General features: G+C 49.9%; 1 protein-coding gene across 3 annotated transcripts in view; it reads left to right on the forward strand.

Annotated features, from left to right (window-relative positions):
- Positions 1-23417, forward strand: part of CACNA1H (calcium voltage-gated channel subunit alpha1 H) — a 153294-nt gene that overhangs the window by 117659 nt on the left and 12218 nt on the right. For 2 of the 3 annotated variants that reach the window (XM_030958025.1, XM_030958027.1), the window contains exons 21-30: positions 34-218; positions 2089-2215; positions 2514-2639; positions 3130-3219; positions 3963-4176; positions 13453-13604; positions 16193-16302; positions 17063-17196; positions 17921-17991; positions 22501-22579. In XM_030958025.1, coding sequence (XP_030813885.1) covers positions 34-218; positions 2089-2215; positions 2514-2639; positions 3130-3219; positions 3963-4176; positions 13453-13604; positions 16193-16302; positions 17063-17196; positions 17921-17991; positions 22501-22579 — 1288 coding nt within the window. The remainder of the gene's footprint in view (positions 1-33; positions 219-2088; positions 2216-2513; positions 2640-3129; positions 3220-3962; positions 4177-13452; positions 13605-16192; positions 16303-17062; positions 17197-17920; positions 17992-22500; positions 22580-23417) is intronic. The other variant, XM_030958026.1, reaches the window with a different exon arrangement.

Below are 23417 nucleotides of genomic sequence, written 5' to 3' on the forward strand. Positions count from 1 at the left end.
GAAGATTTCAACTCTCCCTTCTCCTGGCTGCAGGTGGTAGCTCTTGGCTTTTTCTCCGGGGAGAACACGTACCTGCAGAGCAGCTGGAACGTCCTGGATGGAGTGCTGGTCTTTGTGTCCATCATTGACATCATTGTGTCCATGGCATCAGCAGGAGGAGCCAAAATCCTGGGAGTCCTTCGTGTGCTGAGGCTTCTGCGGACCCTGAGACCGCTCCGGTATGGGCTGATAAATCAGAGCTTGGGAAATGCACAAGGTCTTGTTAACACCTCAAAAAACTGAAATGCAACATGGGTAGAAACATCTTTGGGGATCTCTAAACTCGGTGACAAATTGTTTGAAAACAGTGAAATGAGTTCAGATTCGTCTTCTCCAGCTCAGACACGCGTGGCTGGAGTTAGGAGTGAGAGGTGCTGTCAGAATCCAGAGTGAGGGCAGTCAGAGCCTCCTCCACACTGCAGCTTTATCAGCCCTTCCCAAATCCTTCTTCCACTGCACAACCTCACAGGCATTCCCCAGCAACCAGGGATTTGCAGTTGAACAAGTGCTGATGAGGATTTGATAAGCTCCAGCATCCTTCTGAGGATTTGATAAGCTCCAGCATCCTTCCCTGCTCTCCTGACCCTGCCAAACATCCCTGCAAAGCAGCTCCTCCCTCAGCCAGGCACAGGAGGGCAGAGCTTCCAGTGTTTGAGAACAGGAGTAAAGATAATCTGTATTTTGGTTATGATTATAAAGAGGGATAATGTTTGGGGGGGAGGGGATTTGGATGAGCTCCTGTTCTGGTTTTGTCCTGCTTGGCAAGAAACAGGACCCTTTTTTTTCTGAAATTTCAGGGGAATGAGACAGTCACCTCCAAAAACCTGGAAACTTCCTGGGACAAAGCTGTGCTTGTGAGAGTGATAGGCAGAGGGAATCTTTCAGACCACAAGAACAGCAGCTCTTTGTGCTCTGTGTCACCTTAGTGACCAGGAAATCATTGTTTCTGGCTCATCACTGTTCTGCTGGTGGCACCAGGGTCCCCTGGCAGTGCTGGCTCCCCAGGACACCCTGGACATGTCACCATGTGTGACCCACAGAAGTGGGAACAGAATTCAGGGCATGGGCAGTTCATGAGGAAAGGGGAGGGGGAAAGGGGGAATTGGTCTTTGAGAATAACTAGGCCAGATCCTATGAATAGAAAGGAATTCATCACCTCTCACCACGGCCTCACTGAGCACAGGATGGCTCCAGGGACCATTCCTAACACTTTGGAGGTGCAGTTCAGTCTCCACATGATTTCTCTCAAACAAGACCCTGTGGAAATGCTGCAGCACAAAACGCTTTTCTCTGGGCTTGGCAGGCACAAGGCATCACTATCCGTGGGAGCTGCAGCTCCCAGCAAGGACTCGCCCTTTACGAGCCCATCCTAAAAACAACTTTGATGTTTTTCAGGCAAAACTCCTACCTGGTCCTTCCCAGGAAAGCTTGGCTTGGGCTGGTTCCACTGCCACATCCCCAGGGCAGGGCAGTGCATTCCCCAGGCTCTCCTCCAGGAAAGCAACACCCCAAACCTGCCTCAGAGCACACCAGGAATCCCAACGGGACTGACCCTTTGGCTGTGGAGCTGCTGATCACAGGCTCCTGTTAGCTAAGAGCCAGCTCAGGAACTAATTAGGAAATAAATTCGAATGACTCTGTTTGGAAAGTTGTCATGGCCACTGCTGCAGGAGGAGCACCAGACGTGCTCTCCAGGCCCACTGGGAAGATGTTCACGTGTTAGGAGAGGAAGGAGGGTCCTGCCTGTGTCCCTGGGCTGGGGTCAGAGCCCTTGGAGGGATCAGGCTCCTGGAGTGAGGTACAAACCTCCCACAGTGGGAGCTCTGTGATACCCTGCCCACAGGGAGTCTCCCCTCCTCACTCTGCCCAGCTGTCACTGCTTGAATTCCATCTGATGGGATTGGGGATGTCCTGGTTGTCTGAAGAATTCCCTGCCTGCAGATAGAAGAGGGTTGGGCCAGCCCCAGAGAGCAGAGGAGAAGCAGCTGGGTGATAACAGCACATGCATAAAAATTAAAAGTTTAATTGTCTTGTCTTTTTTTTTTCCAGAGTCATCAGCAGAGCCCCAGGTCTGAAGCTGGTGGTGGAAACTTTGATCTCCTCCTTGAGGCCTATTGGGAATATTGTTCTCATCTGCTGTGCTTTCTTCATTATCTTTGGGATTTTAGGGGTCCAGGTAAAGTATTTCCCTCCCCTGTAAGTGCTGCTTTTCTCACAAGCTGGGGTTGAGGTGGAAATAATGAGCTGAAATGCCTCCAAAGGAAGATTTCAGTTTGGGAAGAAGAGGCAGGCTTTTGGAGAAATGATCCAGGGTGGGGTTGGCAGCTGCTCCCAGCAAGGATCTCAGGATTAGGAGAGCAGACAGACCTCCCTGATGAACTCTACTGCAGGAATGAAAGATAAATCACAGAACAGACTTTTCAAAGCTGCTTAATTTTTGCTTTTTTTTTTTTAATTTGTGTTCTCAAATGCAGCTTTTTAAAGGCAAGTTCTACTACTGTGATGGCCCTGATGTCAAAAACATCACCACGAAGGCCGACTGCACCAACGCTCACTACAAATGGGTCCGGAGGAAGTACAACTTTGACAATTTAGGGCAGGTAAAGTCCTCCCTGCAGGGGTTTTCTGTGCCAGCTTTCATGGATGGACACCTGAAATGCGTGGCTTCAGGAGGGTGTGGAGCCTCCATCATAGGAAGTTTCCACAACTGATGTTGGCAATAATCTATCAGTGGGTTCATATCTGCACTCAGTGATCTTTGAGGGCTTTTCCATCCTTGGTCATTCTGTGGCTTTATCTGGAAATCTCTGTCTTTTACACTAAATGTGTAAATATGGATCAGATCAACCCTTGATCTCTTGCTATGGTTGTACAATTCCTTGGTTTTAGGAGAATTGTCCTAAAGCCACTGCTTTGGGATGCCATCCCTCAGCTGCCCTCTTGTTCTCCAGATTCCTTCCTGTTCTGTTTGCAAATGAAGAAAATAAAATGCTTTACATGGCTGAAAGGCAGGCCAGGCCATAGGAGGAGTTGGGAGCTCCTTCTCTGGGGACTGCAAGGCAGGACCAACCCCTTCTGTCCATTTTGCAGGCCCTGATGTCCCTGTTTGTCCTCTCCTCCAAGGACGGCTGGGTGAACATCATGTACGACGGGCTGGATGCCGTGGGCATTGACCAACAGGTACCTGTCCTGCAGAGCCCACCTGTGCTCCTCTCTCCAGCCTCAGGCCTGGGCACTCCGGAGTTTTTTAAATCCCAGGAAGCAGCGGAGCTGTAGAACCTCCTTGAGGTTCCTTTTGCTCATTGAGCTGCCAGTTTTCCATTTTTTGGAGTTACTTTTCCACGGCTGTTCCCATGTAGGACAAGCTCTGGCGTGTCCTACATCAGGGGATGTAGAATGAATTAGAATGAGGGTGCTTGAGGATGGGAAACCACCAGGAATGTTGTGGGAAAGGCATTCAGTTTGTGAGTTCCGTGGCATTTTCCGTGGGAAGTTGAGTCTCGCATGAGTAGGACCCACCCAGAGCCACAGTAACACTTTGGACTTCATTTCCCCCACTTCTGAAGATCTGGTAACAACTGAGAAACATTAAGCAGGAGCCCACATCTGAAAAAATTAAAGATCTGGAGCCTATCTTTAGCTGAAACAATCTTGCTGGTGGGATGATGCTCACCACTGAGATTTAGCTGAAGCTGTGTGAAATAAATACCAAAATAATCAAATCCCATAAGGCAGTTTTTGGGTGGATTTTGCACCAAACGGCAAAATTTTAGTCAGTGAGAAGATGAATGGGAAGAAAATCCTTGGGGAAAATCCTCCTCCCAGTGCTCCCCACCTCCCCACACAACTTACTGCTCCAAAAAAACTGACTCAACCCACCCGCTCTGTGCCGCTTCTCCCTCGTCTTTCCCTCCCCCTTCCAGCCCATCCAGAACCACAACCCTTGGATGCTGCTCTACTTCATCTCCTTCCTGCTCATCGTCAGCTTCTTCGTGCTCAACATGTTCGTGGGGGTGGTGGTGGAGAACTTCCACAAGTGCCGGCAGCACCAGGAGGCGGAGGAGGCGCGGCGCCGGGAGGAGAAGCGGCTGCGGCGCCTGGAGAAAAAGCGCAGGAGTAAGGAGATGTACCTGTCTGGTCGGTAGAGTGCCTTACAAACCAAAATCTTTCTGAGCCCTGCCTGCTCCCAAAGCAAGATTTCCTTTTAGTTTTGGGGTTTTTTGTTGTTGTTGTTGTTTTTGTTGTTGTTGGGGTTCACGAGGTTGTGTTGTTTTGTTACCTCTTTGGCGGTGCCGTAAGGCTCGGGCTGGTGACGCCTTGGGATTGTCCTGGTGGGAAATGTCACCTTTTCACCTGGCTGGGGGGGAAATGCTCCTCCAGCAGAGTTCTCTCTGCAAGGCCACGCTGTCCCAAGCACCGAGGGACAGGGGTGAACAGTTTCCCTGCTCCCCCCGTGCCTGGAGGCCACTGAGGCTCCCCCGTGCCTTAACGCGCCGCCTGCATCTGAGGATGGTGGTGGGCTTTGATTTGGGGATTCATTTCTCAGCCGAACCAGTGCTGATGCCGTTTGGAGTCCTGGAGCATGGCCCCGCATGCCACAGACACTGCATGGGGCATGGACAGAGCCTGGGGACAGCAGGGAGCCCCAGGGTGGGGCTGCAGGGAGAATTCCTCTTGGGAACGCGTCCATGACAGGAGATGCTCGTCCCATTCCAGGCTGGGACTCAGTCCTGGGACTTGTTTTGTCCTTGGAACACTGGCCAGGGGCAGGGCCGTTAGCCAAAAAAGGCCTTTAGCCAAAAAAGGCCTCTAGCCAAAACTTCCTTCTCAATGGATCTCATAGGGACCATCACACCCCAAACCCACCTGAGCCTGTGCTCCTTTCCTGCCCCAAACCTGCCCATCCCCGCCTCCCCTGGGCAGGCTGCCCCTGGGAGAGTATTCCCAGGAAATCCGCCAGGAAAGCAGCCCCAGCTTTCCCAGAAGTTTCAGTGAGCAGGGAGAGCCTGCCAGGCATTTTTGAGGAGTGAGCAAACCTGGCTTGGCCACCGAGATCAAAGCTGAGCTTAGTCAGAGGTAAGGCTGAGCTTTCCTGGCCCTGTCTGCTTGCAGCAGTGCTGTGGCTCTGCCTGGCCATGTCATCTCCTGGAAGGACCAAATATTGTGACAAATTGCTTGTGTCCCACACATCAAGCCATGGATATCCATTTCCAGCTGGAAAAGCAGCCCAGCTCCAAGGACACGGCACAGGCTGTGCTGGGAGAAACCCCATCCCATTCCCTGCATCCCTCCAGGCCTGGGGCAGGAGCTGTGTCCCTCACAGCCCCTCTCCTGCTCCCCTGGTGCTCCTTGGTGGAGCCAGGGGACACCTCAGCACTAAATGATGGCACTGCTGTCCCCACAGGACCACAATGGCACCACAGGGAGGGCCAAGCCCTTTTGATTTTAGCCAGTTGTGAGTTCAGTGCCTGGCTCAAAATGAAATCCAGCTCAGACACTGAGTCTCTCCAGAGATTTCCAAGAGTTCAGATGCAATTTCCTTCCCCTTTTCCCATTTAGCTTTGGGAGTGTGAGGGTGGAAATACTGAAGGCAGCATTTCCAGCAGAGGGAGGAGAATCAGTTTTAGGGTCCCAGGGGTCCTCCTTGTGCAGCTTCTACCCCAATGTCCTGACCTAAAAGACATTCAGATAAACTCGAAGTTTATATGAAATAAAAAAAAAAAAGCAATTTTAAGCATCCTTTGAGAGAACAGGGGCACAGGTATGAAGGCACAGCTCAGTTCCTGATTAGGAAATAAATCTTATTAAAGCCTGGCTGTGACTCCACAGCTCAGACACAGAAAGAGCCAGTCCCTGTCAAAGTGATGGACACTGTGACATTGTCCCTCTTTATCCACCACCTCCAAGGAGCTATTTCAGCCCAGCCATTGCACAGATGAGCCTTGTAACATTTCATGGAGAGCACACAGGGAGGAGGACAGATTTCTGGAAGGGGATCAAGTCAATAGAGCAGCTGAGAAGTGAAACATTTGGCCATGTGCTGGGCTTCCAGAAGGTTCCCTGAAAATGTCTGGCTCTACCTGCAAGGACAGCTTGGCATCCAAACTGGAGCTGTTACCAAGGTGAACCCAAATATCTGCTGCACTTTTGGGAAATTGCTGTTTCCATTTCAAAGGATGTATTTTTGTTTCAGCTGGGAGGGGTTTGAACCTCCTGGGTGCTTTAGGTGACTAATGGATTTGATAAAAAAACCTGTGGCAGACTCAGAAAGATGTGAGCTGTGGCTGTGGGCAGCGTGTGTGTGTGCTCGTGGAGCTGGGGGATCTGCATGGTGGCAGCAGCTGGCAGCTTCCTCTGCTTCCATGTGTCCCAGCACTCCGTGTCACCCCTGTGGAGCAGCCTGGTCACCCCAGGGAGAGGAGGGAGCAATGTGGGCAGGCTGGCAGAGATCCCTGCTTTCAGCTCAGTCAGCATTCCCAGCATTGGGCAGAGCAGGAGAGGAGGAAGAATTTGTGTTTTAGCAGGAGCAAAATCCAGCCTAGGCCACAAATGCACCCTGTGGGCTTGCTGTCTGCCTGGCACCTTGTCTGTGTGTCCTGTCCCCTGTCTGTGATGTCCCCTGGGCATTGAGGGCTGGGGGATCTGTCCCTTCCTGCACACACAGAAATGCACCACGGAGCTGTGGCAGGCTGGGAATGGGTTAAACCTCAGCTGGGTGATCTGGGTGCCAATCCCAGGCTGGGTCCAGGATCTGAAGCCTGGCAGAGGGATTGTTCTGTGTAAAACACAGCCCTGGATGGGTTAAACCTCAGCTGAGTGATCTGGGTGCCAATTCCAGGCTGGGTCCAGGATTTGGGGCTTGACAGAGGGATTGTTCTGTGGAAAATACAACTCTGGGAATGGGATAAACCTCAGCTGGGTGATCCTGGGTGCCAATTCCAGCTGGATCCAGGATTTGGTGTCTGGGAACACAGCAGAGGAATTGTTTCATGGAGAACACAGTCTTGGAATGGGTTAAACCTCAGCTGAGTGGTCCTGGGTACCAATTCCAGGGTGGATCCAGGATTTGGAGCCTGGCAGAGGGATTGCTCCATGGAGAACACAGCCCTGGATGGGTTAAACCTCAGCTGGGTGATCTGGATACCAATCCCAGGCTGGATCCAGGATTTGGTGTCTGGGAACACAGCAGAGGAATTGTTTCATGGAGAACACAGCCCTGGAATGGGTTAAATCTCAGCTGAGTAGTCCTAGGCACCAATCCCAGGCTGGATCCAGGATCTGGGGCTTGACAGAGGGATTGTTCTGTGTAAAACACAGCCCTGGGAATGGGATAAACCTCAGCTGGGTGATCTGGGTGCCAGTTCCAGGCTGGGTCCAGGATTAGGACCTGGCAGAGGGATTGTTCCTGGGACACAGCCCTGGGATGGGTTAAACCTCAGCTGGGTGATCCTGGGCACCAATCCCAGGCTGGATCCAGGATTAGGACCTGGCAGAGGGATTTCTCCATGGAGGACTCAGCCCTGCAGCAGGACCCAGCCCCTACACAGGTGGGATGGGCAGTCACCACCTGCTTTGGGGTGATTTTTCAGCAGGAAGGTCCCTCTGAGCCCAGTTCTGTGCTGTCACCACCTCAGATCTTTCCAAAACATTTCTCCTTTCCCATCTGAGGGCCACTTTGCTGCAGGGATTGGCAGCAGGTTCACTCTGCTCAAGGAGAGCAAGAGGGCAGGGGGTGAGGACACTGAGAAATGCATTTGATGTGGTTTGAAAAGCTCAGTGAACTTTTTTTATGTGCAGGGAAGAAAAATCAAGATAAACCAGAATATTTTTCCTGACGCTGTCCCTTGCTCCATCCATTCCATCCAAGTGTAATTTAACAACCCTGCTGCTCCCAGCCTTTTAATGAGCTTCTCAGAAGACACAGCCCCAGAGCAGCCTCCCCAGACTGAAGGTTTTCATTAAAAACACGTGCAGCATCTTGATCTCCTGGATCTGCTGTCAGCTCAGCCCTGGCCTTCAGGGGCTGCAGGAGGGTCTGGGTGACACTGGGGGCTGAAAGCAGAGCTGGAAAAGCTGGGAAAGCTGGAAATCCCAGCTCTGGCTGGGAGCAGGCTGCCTTTCAGTGGTGTCCCTTCAGGAAGACGCCAAAAGTTGAGAATTCAGAAATCCTTTTACCTGATTTCAGCTCTGTGAGAGGAGATTGGCCACAAATCTGTTCCTCTGAGGCTTTTCCCACCAGAGCTGGGAATTGTGGAAGGATGAGGGAAATTTTAAGCCCCAGCAGAGGAGCCTTTGAAAGCAGTGGCTGCAAACCTTTCTCTAGAGGGTGGCACATGGTGATATTTGAATTTAAACACCTCTCAGTGCCACAACCTCTCTGTATCCAGCAGAATCTCTTGAGCTGGAACCGAAATTTTGGGTGCTGTATCCCTGAGTGTTCAGGGTTTTCAAGCAGGGAATTCTCAACCCCTGCTGCTTGTTTTTCCAGGCAGCTGCAGGTACAGAGCTGCTCTGTTCCAGGCATGAATAACCCCATCAGGGCTTTCTAATGTTTCATGCAGAGCATTGTAATGGAGGAGCTGGGGCTGGGAATTGTAATGCCAAACTAAAAATGCTTTTAAGCCAGGGGAGGACGGGGCTTCATTAATTTCCATGTCAGCAGAACCACAAGCAAAGTTGAAATAACTCTGCAGAGAGGTGAGATTCAAGTATTGGCCAGCATCTAAAAGCAGGGGGAGGAAAGGCTGGGATTTTCCTTTTTTCATCTCTTTGATGGTTGCTTTTTTTCCCCTCCTGCACTTCCACCAGTTCAAACCAGCAGCTGAAGGGAAACTTGGCTGTGTTTGATGGAGAAAGAGCATTTACAGAGCAGGGAGTGCCAGGACAAGGGGAATGCATGCCCACTGCCAGAGGGTTATGGGATTTTGAAAAGGAATTCCTCCCTGGGAGGGTGGAAAGGGGCTGAAATAGAATTTTCAGAGAATCTGGGGCTGCCCCTGGATCCCTGGAAGCGTCCCAGGCCAGGCTGGGATGGTGGAAGGTGTCCCTGCCATGGCAGGGGTGGGATGGGATGGGCTTTAAGGTCTCTCCCAACCCAAACCATCCTGGAATTCCATGAAAATGGACAAAAACCCACAAGAACTCCAACGTGCCCAGGCTGGACGGGGCTTGAAGCAGCCTGGGATGGTGGAAGGCGTCCCTGCCTTGGCAGGGGTGGCACTGGAGGGGCTTTGAGGTCCCTCCCACCCCAAACCATTCCATGATGACAGAAATCTGCCAGCTGGCTGATGGGAGTCACATCCCCAAGCCCATTTTCCCAGAGAGCCCAAGGCACAGGTTGTGTTTTGCCTGCTGGGATCAGCAGTGGATTTGGGGTTCCCTGTGCCCACATCCCGTGGAGCAGAATCCTCCTCAGCCAGGTTCTCCCACAGATCCACAGCTCTGGTTGTGCCAGCAGCAGCTGGGGTGTGTGCAGTGAACCCTCAGCACAATTTGGGGGCTTAAAATTCCGTCTAGGAGTTAAAAATGTGATCTGAGAGGAGCCCAGAGCTGTTTGCTGTGCTGCCAACAGAGGTAAAACTCCCTGGAGGGCTTGGCAATGCCCAGAGCTGTGGAGCCCTGGAGCTCTGCCTGTCCTGGCAGAGCTGTGTGGGGCTGCTCCCCTCTGCCCCCACCCTGCTGCAGCCCCTCTGCCTTCCTGGGCTCACTGAGCCAGCCCTGGCTGCTGGGGCACATCCCTGGGCTCATCCTTGGGCAAATCGCAGCTCCCTCTGGGCTCATCCCTGGGCTCATCCCTGTGCTCATCGCTGGGCTCATCCCTGGGCACATCCCTGGGCACATCCCTGGGCACATCCCTGGGCACACCCTGGGCTCATCCCAGGTACATCCCAGCTCCCTCTGGGCTCATCCCCTGTGCACATCCCTGTGCTCATCCCTGGGCACATCCTGGGCACATCCCTGGGCACATCCTGGCTCTCTCCAGGTACATCCCAGCTCCCTCTGGGCTCATCCCTGGGCTCATCCCTGGGCTCATCTCCCATCCTGGGCATTCCGCTCATCCCTGGGCACATCCCTGTGCTCATCCCTGGGCACATCCCTGGGCACATCCTGGCTCTCTCCAGGTACATCCCAGCTCCCTCTGCGCTCATCCCTGGGCACATCCTTGGGCACATTCCTGCTGCCTTCAGGGACATCCCAAGTCCTTGGGCAGATCTTGGCTCCCTTGAGGCACATCCCAGCTCCCTCTGGGCTCATCCCTGGGCACATTCCTGCTCTCTCTGGGCACATACCTGCTTTTCCTCTGGGCATATCCCTGGGCACATCCCTGGGCACATTCCTGGGCACATTCCTGAGCCCATCCCAGCTCCCACGGGCAGCATCTCCTGGAGTGGACATTGCATGGGGTCCCCCCGAAGCATGGCCCTGCTGCATGTGGTTATTGTCACCTCTGTCACCTCCCTGCCAGCTCTCCTTGGATGTTTCCCCCTGCTGGAGTTCCTTCCGTGTCCCCTGCTCTGCCTTTGGGCTGTGTGCATCCCAAAGGAGCCAGGCTGCACCTGCAGCTCCCTCGGGTGAAGCGTGCCCTGAGTTTTCCCAGCAGGAATTTGGGCAGGGCTGAGAGAGACCTGTGGGACCCCTCTGTGCTGCAGGACAGAGCCACCTCTGGGTCTGCTGCTTCCTCCTTGGGTTTGCCTCTCCAGCCCATGGACAGAAGGAGCTCTGATGCTGCCAGGGAACTGAGGAGGCTTTCAGCTCAGTGCCTGACAGTGGAAAATGTCTTCTTGTGATTCTCCTTCTGGAATTAGTTGATGAAACAGAATAAACACCTGATTTTTTGCTGAATGGTGAATAAATCAGGCATTTGGGCAGGTGAGGGGTGGTTGAAACCACCTGCAACCTCTTTTCCTTATGTGCTGCCAGCCCGTCCCTGCTCATCTCCTGGAATCCATTAATCAACCATTCATCATTAATAAATAGTCCCTTAATATAACATTTAACTATTAAGGGTATTCTCAGACCTCCCAAGGAGTTATCTGCACTCCCAAGAAGACGTTTTCCTAAAAATAATTAAAAAAAGAAAAGGACAAGGATGTTGTAATCCTGAAAACACATGAAAGCACATTGTACAGGCTGAAATAAATATTATACTGCAATGTTTTTATTATTATTTTTCAGGCAGGCTGAGCTCAGTAGCACAGACAGCCCCAGCAGTCCAAGATGACTCGTAGGATTAAGGCACATGAAAGCAACAGGAAAAAAAAATGTATTCAAAAACAACTCTGGTTGCTTTCATCTTGTTTTTCCACACCCCTTAGCAGAGCAGCAAAAAAGCCTTGGTGACCCTGGTCAGAAGGAAATGTTTTTCAAATGCCTCCACTGTACTTTTAACTACCAGCAAAAAAAAAAAAGAAGTAGTTGAAAGGGAGCTGCAGATTCTGTTTCCCTTTATCCAATTAATTTTAAGGGTTTGGATTCTGATCTGGCATCAGTTGCACCAAAAAAAAAACCAAAAAAACCCCAAAAAACCTCCCACATTTCAAGAGTCTTTCCATCTGAAAGGTATTAGCAGGATGAGAGGAGTGGGAGATGGATTTCAGGAGGGCACTGAGTGCTTCTGAACTGATTTCCCTCCTTGTTGTCAAGGTGAAGCAACTTTTTCTGAGCTCTTCATGCATTAAAAGCTGAATTTGCTGATAGATTTGCAAAATCCCCTCTCTGTGAGGAGCCATCCTGCTCTGACTTGGTGTGACCTCAGTGTCTCTTCCACTTGTGAAATCCACAGTAATGCTGCCTTGGCCTTGTGTAAACCCAGAATATTTACATTGCTGCAGTTTGAAAGGAATTTGAGTGCCCACAGCCATCCCTGTGGTCACACTTTCATTGGAGAGAGACACAGGCAGTAAATGCAGTCCTGGGGTCCAAACACTCTCCTTGGAACGCTCCCAGGAATTTGGTCACCGGCAGAAATTTCCACATTTGAAGAGAAAAAAAGGAGGAATCCCGACCAGAGGCAGAGATATAAAATCCATGTGAATGCTTTTAGATGCAGCCATGCCCTGAGCCCTAGATATATTGTTTAATTACCTATTTTATAAATATAAATGTATATTTCTTTTTCCAGAGGAGCTTGTGCTGGTTGTCCTGGCAGAGCCAAGCGCTTTGTGGCTGTGTCCTGTGTGCTCCCATCCCTCAGGGATGCCCTGCTGCTCTTCCTTTGGCCTTCCAAAGGTCCCAAAAAACCTCCTGGACCTCAGGGCATGTTCTCCTCCCAGCTGGGATATTCCTGGCACCTGCAGGACTGCTGGGAGAGATGAGTGCTGCCCCAGCTCTGCTGGGTTTGAAGCTTTTCCCTTGGCTTTGGGTCCTGTGTCCATCCTGCTCCTCCCCTGCTGCCCATGCCAGGAGATTGTGGGACAGAGGGAAGGACCTGCCTGGCACCAGAGGCTGCTCATCCCAAAAACCCCACCCAGGCTGTGGTGGGAGGCAGAATCATTCAGAAATTATACAGGGATCACACAGGGATCGCTCAGGGATCACACAGGAATATTTCAGGAATCACTCAGGAATTATATAAGAATCTCTCAGGGATCACTCAAGAATTATACAGGGATCACTCAGGGGTCACAGGAATCACTCAGAGATCAATCAGGGATCACTCAGAAATTACCCAAGAATCAGGGATCACTCAGGGATCATGCAGGAATATTTCAGGAATCACTCAGGAATCTCAGGAATTACACAAGAATCACTCAGTGATCGCTCAAGAATCACACAGGGATCACTCAGGGGTCACAGGAATCACTCAGGGATCAACCAGGGATCACTCAGGGATCAACCAGGGATCACTCAGAAATTACCCAAGAATCAGGGATCACTCAGGGATCACGCAGGAATATTTCAGGAATCACTCAGGAATCTCAGGAATTACACAAGAATCAATCAGGGGTCGCTCAAAGATCACACAGGAATGATTCAGGGATCATTCAGGGATAACACAGGAATCCCTCATAAATCACACAGGGATCACTCAAGCATCACTAAGGGATCACTCAGGAATCACACAGAGATCCCACAGGGGTCGCACAGGGATAACACAGGAATCGTTCAGGAATCACTCAGAAATTACACAGGGATCACTCTGGGATCACACAGGAATCATCCATCAGGAATCACTCAGGAATCAGGAATTACTCAGGGATCACTCAGGGATCACTCAGGGATCACACAGGGATCCTTCAGGGATCACACAGGGATAACACAGGAATCACACAGGAATCACTCAGCCTCTCCCCACCGTTTGCCCACCTTTGTTCCCCACCCTGTGTCCAGCTGGGGGTGACCTCCAGGCCCCGTGCTGGTGGCCAGCAGCCCTGCAGCCCCCTTGGCTCATGGCTGTCCCCTGTGTCCCCACAGAAGCCCAGCGCAGGCCCTACTACGCCGACTACTCCCCGGCCAGGAGGTACATCCACAGCCTGTGCACCAGCCACTACCTGGACCTCTTCATCACCTTCATCATCGGCGTCAACGTCATCACCATGTCCATGGAGCACTACAACCAGCCCAAGGTAGGAGCTGCCCCCAGCAGGGCTGCCCTGAGAGGAAATTGGCCATGGGGACATTCCCAGGGATGTTTTAAGTTTTAGATTTTTTAGATTTTTAGATGTTTTAGATTTTATGTTTTGCATGTGTTTGTAATGCTGTAATTCTTTAGTGTGTAACTCTAAACTCTAGTGGAGCACTACAACCAGCCCAAGGTAGGAGCTGCCCCCAGCACAGGTCCCTTAGGAGGAAATTGGCCATGGGGACAGTCCCACTTATGTTTTAGGGTTTTAGATTTTATGTTTTTCATGTATTTGTAATCCTGCTGTTCTTTAGTGTAGAACTCTAAACTAGTGTAGCACTACAACCAGGAGCTGCCCCCAGCAGGGCTGCCCTGAGAGGAAATTGGCCATGGGGACATTCCTAGGGATGTTTTAGGTTTTAGATGTTTTAGATTTTTTAGATTTTTGGATGTTTTAGATTTTATGTTTTCCATGTATTTGTAATGCTGCAGTTCTTTAGTGTGTAACTCTAAATTCCACGTGCAGTGTGAGCTGCTGCCTTCCCATTTTGGGCAGACACAACAATTCCTCTCCAGGCCTGGCGATCAAGGACATCTCACTGCCTCAGGGCCCAGAAATGTAAACAAAGGGGAGTTGGGGGCAACAAACTTGAGGAAAATTACTTCATTACCTGAAGCTGTAATTGGCAGATTAACCCCCAGTATGCAAATGGCCCAAACTTACAGAAGTGTGAAAACCCCTGACCCATGGTCCATTTTTAGGTGTAGCCTTTGTCTGCCCTAAATGTACCCGAAGGCCCTTCAATAAATAGAAACACTTTTTATCCCCTAATTTTGTCTAGCGTCTGTTTTTAGGTAGCCCCAAAAAGGCACCCCCAGTTTTTGGGGAGCCTCAGCATTCTGATCCAGCTCTGCCATTTGGGAGTCACTGCCTCAGGCAGAAAAACTTCCATTTCCCTGCTTTGGGTAAAAAAAAACCACCCAGCTAATGGAGAGTGAATTAAGCTTTTACCAGGAAAAGACCAATCTAAATATTTCCTGCCCTGATCCCAAACCTGACTGAGCCTCACACTGGAAAACAGTCCAGAGTTTTAGAACATTCCATTAACAGATATAAACTCAGAGTTACAGCATGCAGAGTGTTTCTTTTCCTCAATGAATTCTGAATAAACCAAATTTAAAAGTACAATCCTCACTTTTTTAATGTATTATAAAATCATTCTCCCCTCAGAGCACCTTTGACATAAATCAGAGGGGCTGATAGATAAATTTACATCAATTTATACATTTTCCATCTATAAATTTTCCATTTCGTTATCATTTATGAAGCTCTGGCTTCAGCATTTACTTTTCCAGCATTCCATGGTAACCTGCAAATGCCTCCTGGATGCTGAGCCAGAGGGCAACGTGTGTGTGTGTGTTTTATACCAGGGTAATTCCATGGAAATGTTGTTTATCCAGGTTGGGTTTTATTTACTCTTGGTTTACGTTCACTTAACACAGAGTTGTAAATCCAAATGCAAACGGTCACAAACGATGGCACAAGTCAGGCGCAGGCTTTGGATGGAAGAGGAAATTGTCCTGTGTTTTTTAAGCTGCCATTTTATTTTAGGTACAGGTACAAAAATAGGGATTGTTGCCAACACCTAAGAAACTCCCAGCTCCCATTCCCAAAAAATCAGGGCATGGCCATGCCCTGGTGACCTCACTGTGTGTGGGGTCAGCAAAGCCAGGCATCACACAGAGGGGACAAAAAGAGCTTTCCTGTGCCCTGGGGTTTCCTACAGCCTCCTCTGTCGCATTCATTTCCATTTTTGTCCAGTTTGATCCTCACAATTCCCATTTTTTATTGGAAATTCAGAGTTCTACTCTACACTAAACTAAACCTCCCTTCCCTCCCTCCTGTCCCCCAATCCCTCCCCACCCCAGGAGCTGCTCCCCCCACCTCAGCTTGTCTATTTTAAGATTCCCCACAAGATTCCTTTGCTATTGTTGGCCCCCAGCTCCAATGAAATCCATTATAAACACTCATCATGCCCGAGTATAAACACTGTGGATTCCTGACTTCCGAGGGCGGCTCTGGGGACAGTGGGAGCGCTGCACCAAATATGGACACGCTTTGCCCAGCTCTGGAGATGCCCCATTTTTCAACAAGGAAAGGTTTCATCCATCTCCAAGGTTTATTTATTTTCCTCAGCTTTTTAAGCAAAGCCTTTGCCCGCAGGGCTGGGATCAAGAAATGATCCATCGAGGTTTTCCTTCTCCCCAGGGCTGGGCACTTCACACCAAGGAATCTTCAGGAGATGGGGAAGGGGGGAATTTTTTCCTGTCTGGCCCAGGCTGAACAATCTGTGCACTGAGCTTGAACCTGACATTTTTAGCAGAACTAATCTCAGTGCTTTGGAGGGTTTTGTTTGACTCAGGGGCTAAGCCTTTATTTGAGTTCTGCTGGGTGATTTAGTGAGCTCCACGAGCCTTTATGACTTTATTCCTGAAATTTCTGTGCTCCTCTCACCCTGCTCCCTGCCAGTCCCTCCGTGGGGGTCTAGGAAGGGATAACTGGGCTGGCCTAACTGGGATCTGTCTTTCCAGTCCCTGGATGAAGCCCTCAAGTACTGCAACTACGTGTTCACCATCGTCTTTGTGTTCGAGGCACTGCTCAAGCTGGTGGCCTTTGGTTTCCGGAGGTTTTTTAAGGACAGGTGAGAGCATTCTGGACCCCTGTGGGTTTGGGATTCAGGGCTGGACTGGCCCAGTTTCAGAGCCAGATTCTGGGGAGATGCAGCAGCACTGTGGTGACACAAGAAGAGCCCAGGGCTGGCTCTCAGTGGGTGCAAACTTTGTAGTGGTAAGAAATAAAAATCCTGAGAACTGCTGGCGGTGCTTTGCAGGAGGAATTCAGGAAACCTCCCCAAATTCCAGATGCATTTCCCCCCCAGGATTTCCCTTTCCACCGGGCCTGAGCAGCTCAGCTTAGAGGTCAGAAACATTTCCCAGTCAGCTCCCAGTCACTTCCCAGATTCTGTGGCTCAAGGATGTCTGTGCCAGCTGCTCTGAGCTGGTTTTGTATCACCTAAAAATCACAGGCCCAGATGAGAATGAGGAGATGTGTGGGAAATAAATTTGTAGAAAATTTAAAAAACTTCATAGAAAGCGTGTGTAGTATATATTTGTATATAAACTTTGAGATAAGAAATATTGATTTAGAAATATTATAGAATAAGGTAGATATTGTTGAGAGGAAAATAGAAATAAAAATAAGTTTAAAGGATAGTTTTGTAAAAAAAAATTAAATACTTTGTAGAAATAGAAATATAAAAGATATATTGTATTAAAACTCAAGAGAAGTAATTTTAGATAATTAACATAATCCAAGAAAGATGCGTTTGGGATTTGCTGGTGTCTGTCATTAACATAAAATATGTATAATTTGAATTGTGTTTGTCCTTCCTGTCTCTGTAGGTGGAACCAGCTGGACTTGGCCATCGTCCTGCTGTCCATTGTGGGGATCACTCTGGAGGAGATCGAGATGAACGCTGCCCTTCCCATCAACCCCACCATCATCCGCATCATGAGGGTGCTCAGGATAGCCAGAGGTGGGTTCTGCTCTGGGCTCTCCAGGAAATCCTTGGGATGTTTGTCCTTCCAGCCCTGCTGGTTTAATCCCCAGTGGGGAAATGGAATGGCAGCTCAGAGGCCAGCTGGGGGTTCCATGGGGTTTTCCATCTGGGGTTGGGTTCTCATTCCAGCCTGGGATCACTGAGCTTTTATCCAGGTCCAGAGCAGGGTGGGGAGTGATGGCAATTAGGGCTTGGGAAGATGCTCTTCACTGCTGAGGTGCCTCTCATTTTCCTGCCTGGGCACGTTGGGATTCTTGTAGGTTTTTGTCCATTTTCATATAATTCCAGGATGGTTTGGGTTGGGAGGGACCTTAAAGCCCATCCCATCCCACCCCTGCCATGGCAGGGACACCTTCCACCATCCCAGCCTGGCCTGGGACGCTTCCAGGGATCCAGGGACAGCCCCAGATTCTCTAGGAATTCCATCCCAGTCCCTCCCCACCCTCACAGGGAGGAATTCCTTCCCAAAATCCCAGAACCCTCTGGCAGTGGGAATGCATTCCCCTGGGGCTGACAGGGGCATGTTCAGCCCTGCTGGGATCAGGGAGATCCTGGTTTTCAGCAGAGAACTCCCCACGTGTCCAAACAGCAGTACAGGAGATTTAAACCCTCCCTGCATGACCTGAACCTCAATTTCCCTCCTGGATTTTCCCTGCAATTCCCCCCAGCCCTGCTGAGCAGGATTTGCTCCTCATTTCAGTGCTGAAACTGCTGAAAATGGCCACGGGCATGAGAGCTCTGCTGGACACGGTGGTGCAAGCCCTGCCCCAGGTAAGCCCCCAAAATTCCTGCATGCCCAGGGTGCTCCGCTTGGGGACAGAACTGCAATTGGGGCCTGGGGACAGCTCTGGGTTTGGTGGCCTCCAGAAGCCACCTGGGGAAGGTCTCACCTTTCTCCAGGCCTTGGGAGTGAAGTTTTTTGTGGCTCATCCTGGAGTGTGTTTGATGGGAGAAGCAAAATGATGTGAAAAAAGCTCCCAGAGAGCAAATTCCTGTAGGCAGAGCTTGTACAAACCCCAGATCTCACTGGCAAGTTTGGGAAACACCAGGAGGGACAAAGGACCTTGGAGAAAGCACTGGGAGCTCCCAGCTCAGGAGTTTAATTTGGGAGGCAGGAACAGCCACAGTTATTGACAGAGGGGCTGCAGCCTTGGAAAGGCAAACTGGGGAGATGCTGCTGAGAGTTAAAATCTTGATTTGGGGTCACCAATGACCAAATTCTCCTGAGCTGCAAGAGAAACAGCAACACTTCCAGACTCAGGGAATTTGATAGGATCCTGCAAGTGTTCGCTCCCTGGGGACCCCCTTTTTATGGATCTGAGAAAAGGAGAGAAAGAAACTTTTTGCTGGCTTTCAGTCCTCCATCAGAATTCCAAGGTGTTTGGGGGTTTTTTAAATGTTATCCGTTTTAAGGTGTGTTCTGCTCGTTTGTGGGTGTGCTGGTGTGAGCTCTGATCGTCCAGTGTTGGAATTAACTCAGATTAACCTTGCCCATCCCAATTCCCAGGAGCAGCCAAGGGCAGACCCCACATGGGTGGGAGTCTCTTCCAGATGATGAGTGGCCACAAGAGAACAGCAGAAAACATGGAATTACCCAAAACCACCCCTGGGACTCAGTTCCTAAGTGCAAAGCAACCCACAATCTATTCCAGGAGAGCTGGAAAATGAGGGATTTGTTTTCCTTGCAAAGACCCCTTTGCTTTGATCTTCATCATTGCCATGAACATATTTCTAATCCCAGCATTTGCCCTTTGGCATCCAGATTTCCTTAAGGACTTGGGCTGAGGCTAAGGCAGGGATTTACCAACCTGACCCCTGGGCTGGCATTTCAAGAAATCCTTGGATTTGTGTCTGGTTTTCAGTTTACAAAGCATTGTCACCACTGCCCATATTTTCTCTCCCTCCTTGTTTTCTGTCCCACCCCCCCAAACAATAGGGTGGCTCCTGGCCAGGGTTTTGGGTTCCTTGGGGTGTTCCTGCAGTTTGCATTCCCAGCTTCCCAGCAGGGTCTCTTGCAAGGGAAAAAACCCCAGGGATACTCCAAGCAGATCTCGTGCAGATAAAAAAATGCCACTTTGGTCTCCAGTGAAGCTCAGAAAATGAGAAGGGAATTTTAAGAAGAGCTCTCTGACAACCATCACTCTTCATAAAGCTGCAGCTTTCATTTCCAAGGCAGGGCATGAGTTCCTACCCTAATTAAATTAGCATCCTAAAACCACAGCTGGAAAATCCTCATAGAATGTGGTTTCTAAGTGACAAAAAAAAGCTAATTTAATGTTTATTCATTCAGGTTTGGGGGGAAATTCTTTGTCTGGTGTGTGGAGAATGCCCATTTATGGGCTGACGATGACAAGGAGCTGTCACTGCATTTCTGGGGGGTGATTTTCATCAGCTTTGGATTTGGTTTTTATTCAGCAATTTGAGTAACACTTGGAGAACCAATTATCCCCAAATTTGGAGGAATGTAGCATTTTGATCCAGGACTGTCACAGGATTAATCTTCCTCTTTTGGGATTTCAGGCTGAGCTTGAGCTGCTCTTTTCAAAGTGTCCCTGCCCTGCTCCTTGTGTGGTGACCTCTGCCTGCCAGGTCAAAGACCTTCTCCTCCACCTGATCCATGGGGAAAAAGGAGATTGAGAAGAGAAAAAAAATGAGGAGAGGCCACAGAGACAGAAAGAATGGTCAGGGAATGATCTAAGATTCTCTGCCCACCTTCTCCATGTCCTCCCAGTCCCTGGTTCTTGTTTTAAGGATTCAGTGTTAGGGAATCAGCCATCCCCTGTTGATGGAATACATCCATGTTTACTCTTCCTACTAAAAAAAATTAATCTGGTGAGTTTAGACCGAATTAGCAAGGTTTGGTTTTCCACTGGATGTAATTTTGCTTTTTTCTCATAGCACTTCTCCTTTATGGAGCAATGGTAGATAAAATAATCTCCTGCAGTCTGGAGAACAGCAGAGCAGTGAATTCCTTTAATCTCTTGGTGTGGAGCAGCTTTTCAAGACCTGCTTCAAGTGTTTTCCTCTTCTTTCTGAGCTCCTGCTCGTTAAGGCTCCATAATGAATTACACCACTCATCCCTCACTGATCATTTCCTTGCTCCTAAGTCTGGTGGCTGCTGGGTTTGGAAGCAAGGGCTGCTCTCTTAGGCTCCTGTTTGATGGTTTTCCTTTAGTTCTTTTCCCATTCCCAGCTTTCCAAAGTCCCTTTTTGTATCAGATTTGGGATATTTTCCAAAGTCCCTTCCTGTATCAGATCTGGGTTCAAATGCTCCTGGTGGAAGCAAATCCCAGCAGTCACTGCTGAGCTGCCTCTGCTCTTCCTGGTGGGGAGCACAACTGGAGTCCAGCCCAATCCCACCCTCCAACAGCAATAAGATGTGGAACTTCCCTATCAGAAGTTCTGGGTTGTTTTCCCTTCTCTGGTCTCACTTGATCCATGGATGGCGCATAAATTCCCTGTACAAGAGACTCCTCTGTCTTCAACAGCTTGGAACTGCCCCCACAGGGACTCCTTTTCCTTTTCCTTTTCCTTTTCCTTTTCCTTTTCCTTTTCCTTTTCCTTTTCCTTTTCCTTTTCCTTTTCCTTTTCCTCCCTTCCCTTTCCCTCTTCCTCTTCTTTCTCCTCCTTCTCCTTCTCCTTCTCCTCCTTCTCCTTCTCCTTCTCTCCCTTCCCCATTCCCTCTTCCCTCTCCTCTTTGTGGAAATCCAGATAACACCTTTTACACATAACCTGGTAATAACTCCCACGTTACCCTTAATTGTTTGGGATTCCATCAATGCCCTGAGTTTCCAGGCTGATTTTTCAGGCACCAAAGCACTCAGGCTGCTTAGAGCAAAACCCAGCACCCTCTTCTGTTGCCTCAACCAAGAAAGTTTGTTTATCCCTTTCATTTTAATTCCCTGTAATTATTTGCTCATTTGCCTCCCCAGCAGTGTGTGTGGGGTGCTTGTGCTTGTGCCTGCTCGTTTCTAATGGCTCCCAAACCATCAGTGGTCCAGCAGACAGGAGCAGCAAAAGCTATTCCAGAAGGCAGCAGAGGCAGATGAAATAACCCAGCCCAGCCATCCACATCCCTGTTTTGTCTTTATTATTCCCTGGAGGATTGTAATAATGTTAGGGAAATTGCAGAGCCAGTTTAGGCTTTATAGCAATTACAGCCTGCACTGGGTGATTGGACTATTCCCATTTCTTTAATATAAAAAATCCCCTCTTTCATCAGCAAGAGCTGTGTTAATTTTATAATGACAGATATCACACTGATAAACTTTCTGATTAAATTAAGCACAGTACAAACAACCAAAAGATCTGTGGCTGTGCCACCTCAGAGAAGAAAACTCTCCCAAAGTCAGAGTTCACTAAAATGCACCTCAGAGATCAGGAATCCCTGGGCCTGACTGCCTGGGTCACCCCCTAGCTCCTTGTTTTTCAGGGATGAAATCCTGCTGGTGGTGCAGAGAACTCACTTTGTCTCAGGTGGGAGCTGCTAACAGAGAGATTAAAGTGGCAGCAGAGATAAATGGGAGCAGGTGGGAGCAGGTCAGGTCACTCTGCCCTTCGTGTTCTCTGCCTGAATCACCAAAAATCTGCTCCAGGAGACGTTTTTGAGGCTTGGATTCTGTGCTGGGATGAGATCCAGCACGGAGGGCTGTGATGCTGGTGGTGTGAAGAGCTTTTGAGCTGTTTTCCTGTCACTTGTCACCCCCTTCAGCTGCCCTGGGGACTTGAAACACCTCCAGCAGCACCTGGAGCTGCCAATGCTGGTGTTTGGGATCAGGATCTCCCTGTGGGACACAGAAAGCTGAAATCTGGGAAGCTCTTGTTGAGAAGGGCCTGCAAAGGAAAAGGCTCAGGGAGTTCTCCTCTCCCTGGAGCACTGCAAGCCCTCCATGCCTGTGAAACCTGTGGAAAGCAGCTCCTCTCCTGGCTTGCTGCTGTCTCAGAGTCCCAGGAAAGGAAAGGGCCCCAAACCAAACCCAGAGCCCAGGTCCCAAAGCAGCCCTGCCCCACAGACTGCCCTGGGGTGGCCAAATTCCAGAGAGCAGGGTGATGGAGAAGCTGCTGCTTTCCCCAAGGGCATTTCTGCTCCTTTCCTCACACAAAAACCTCCCTGGGCCCCTTGAAGCAGAACTCAGAGAGGGACCAGGCTGCTGGTCCCAGCGGAAATCTGATTTTCCTCTGGCCCCCCATCCCTGCTGTGCTTGTGTTGAAAATGTGATGGAGTGATTTCATTCATGACCTCGACTTGCCTGACCCTTGTTCTGCTTTCTCCTTGTGTAGGTAGGGAACCTTGGCCTACTTTTTATGCTCCTGTTTTTTATCTATGCTGCCCTGGGAGTGGAATTGTTTGGCAAGCTGGGTGAGTAATGGGCCCCAGGCCGCTGGCTCCATCCGGTTGGTGTTTATTTGCTATCTGCCTGCTTCCTTTTCTCCCTCTCTCTCTCATTCTTGGGCCTTCCTTAGCTTCACACTCATGTTCTGGAAGATGGAAGTTTTCTCTTGATCTCAGGGTCACAGCTGACACACGAGGATGTAACACAGAACCTTTCTGACACACACACACACATTCAGGGCCAACGCCAGCCTTGGCTGGAGAGGAACTCTTTGCTTTTTAAATATCATTGCCCAGCATGGATTTGTTCAAGTTTGCTACTGGAGACAGAGCACGAGTCTGCAGAGCTGGAGGGGGGTCAGATTCCTGCTGGAGAGATGCCACCATAAACATGGCCCTGCTCACAGCTTCCCCCACAGCCCATCAGTTCTCTGCACTTGGCTGCCGCTGCTCCTGCAGCTCCCAGGGCTCCTCTGTCCCCCGTCCTCAGCATCACCTTCCCCTCTCTCCGTCAATCAGGAGGCATCCAGGGCTTCCTGCTTGTCCAGCATTAATTAATCCTCCACTCTGAGGAGACTGCAGCTGCTCAGGAATGTGCCCATCACTAAAATCAGAGCAAACCCCAGCCTTGCCCGGCCTGGAAAATGCTGTTGGAGGGAGCTGTGTCTGCATCCTCAACATTTCCATCCCAATTAGAGCTCCAGGAGCACCAGAAGGGCCCTTCCTGAGCAGAGTTTATGGCTGTCATTAATCCCCTTTATGAGCCCAGCCCTCTGCTCAGATTACAAGTGCCTGAGAGCAGAATAATTCTTTCAACCAAAACCAAATTATTTTTCAGTCTCTCACAAATTCCGGGGAAGGAATT

Source organism: Camarhynchus parvulus, chromosome 14 (genome assembly GCF_901933205.1).
Source record: "Camarhynchus parvulus chromosome 14, STF_HiC, whole genome shotgun sequence".
NCBI classification, from domain to species: domain Eukaryota; kingdom Metazoa; phylum Chordata; class Aves; order Passeriformes; family Thraupidae; genus Camarhynchus; species Camarhynchus parvulus.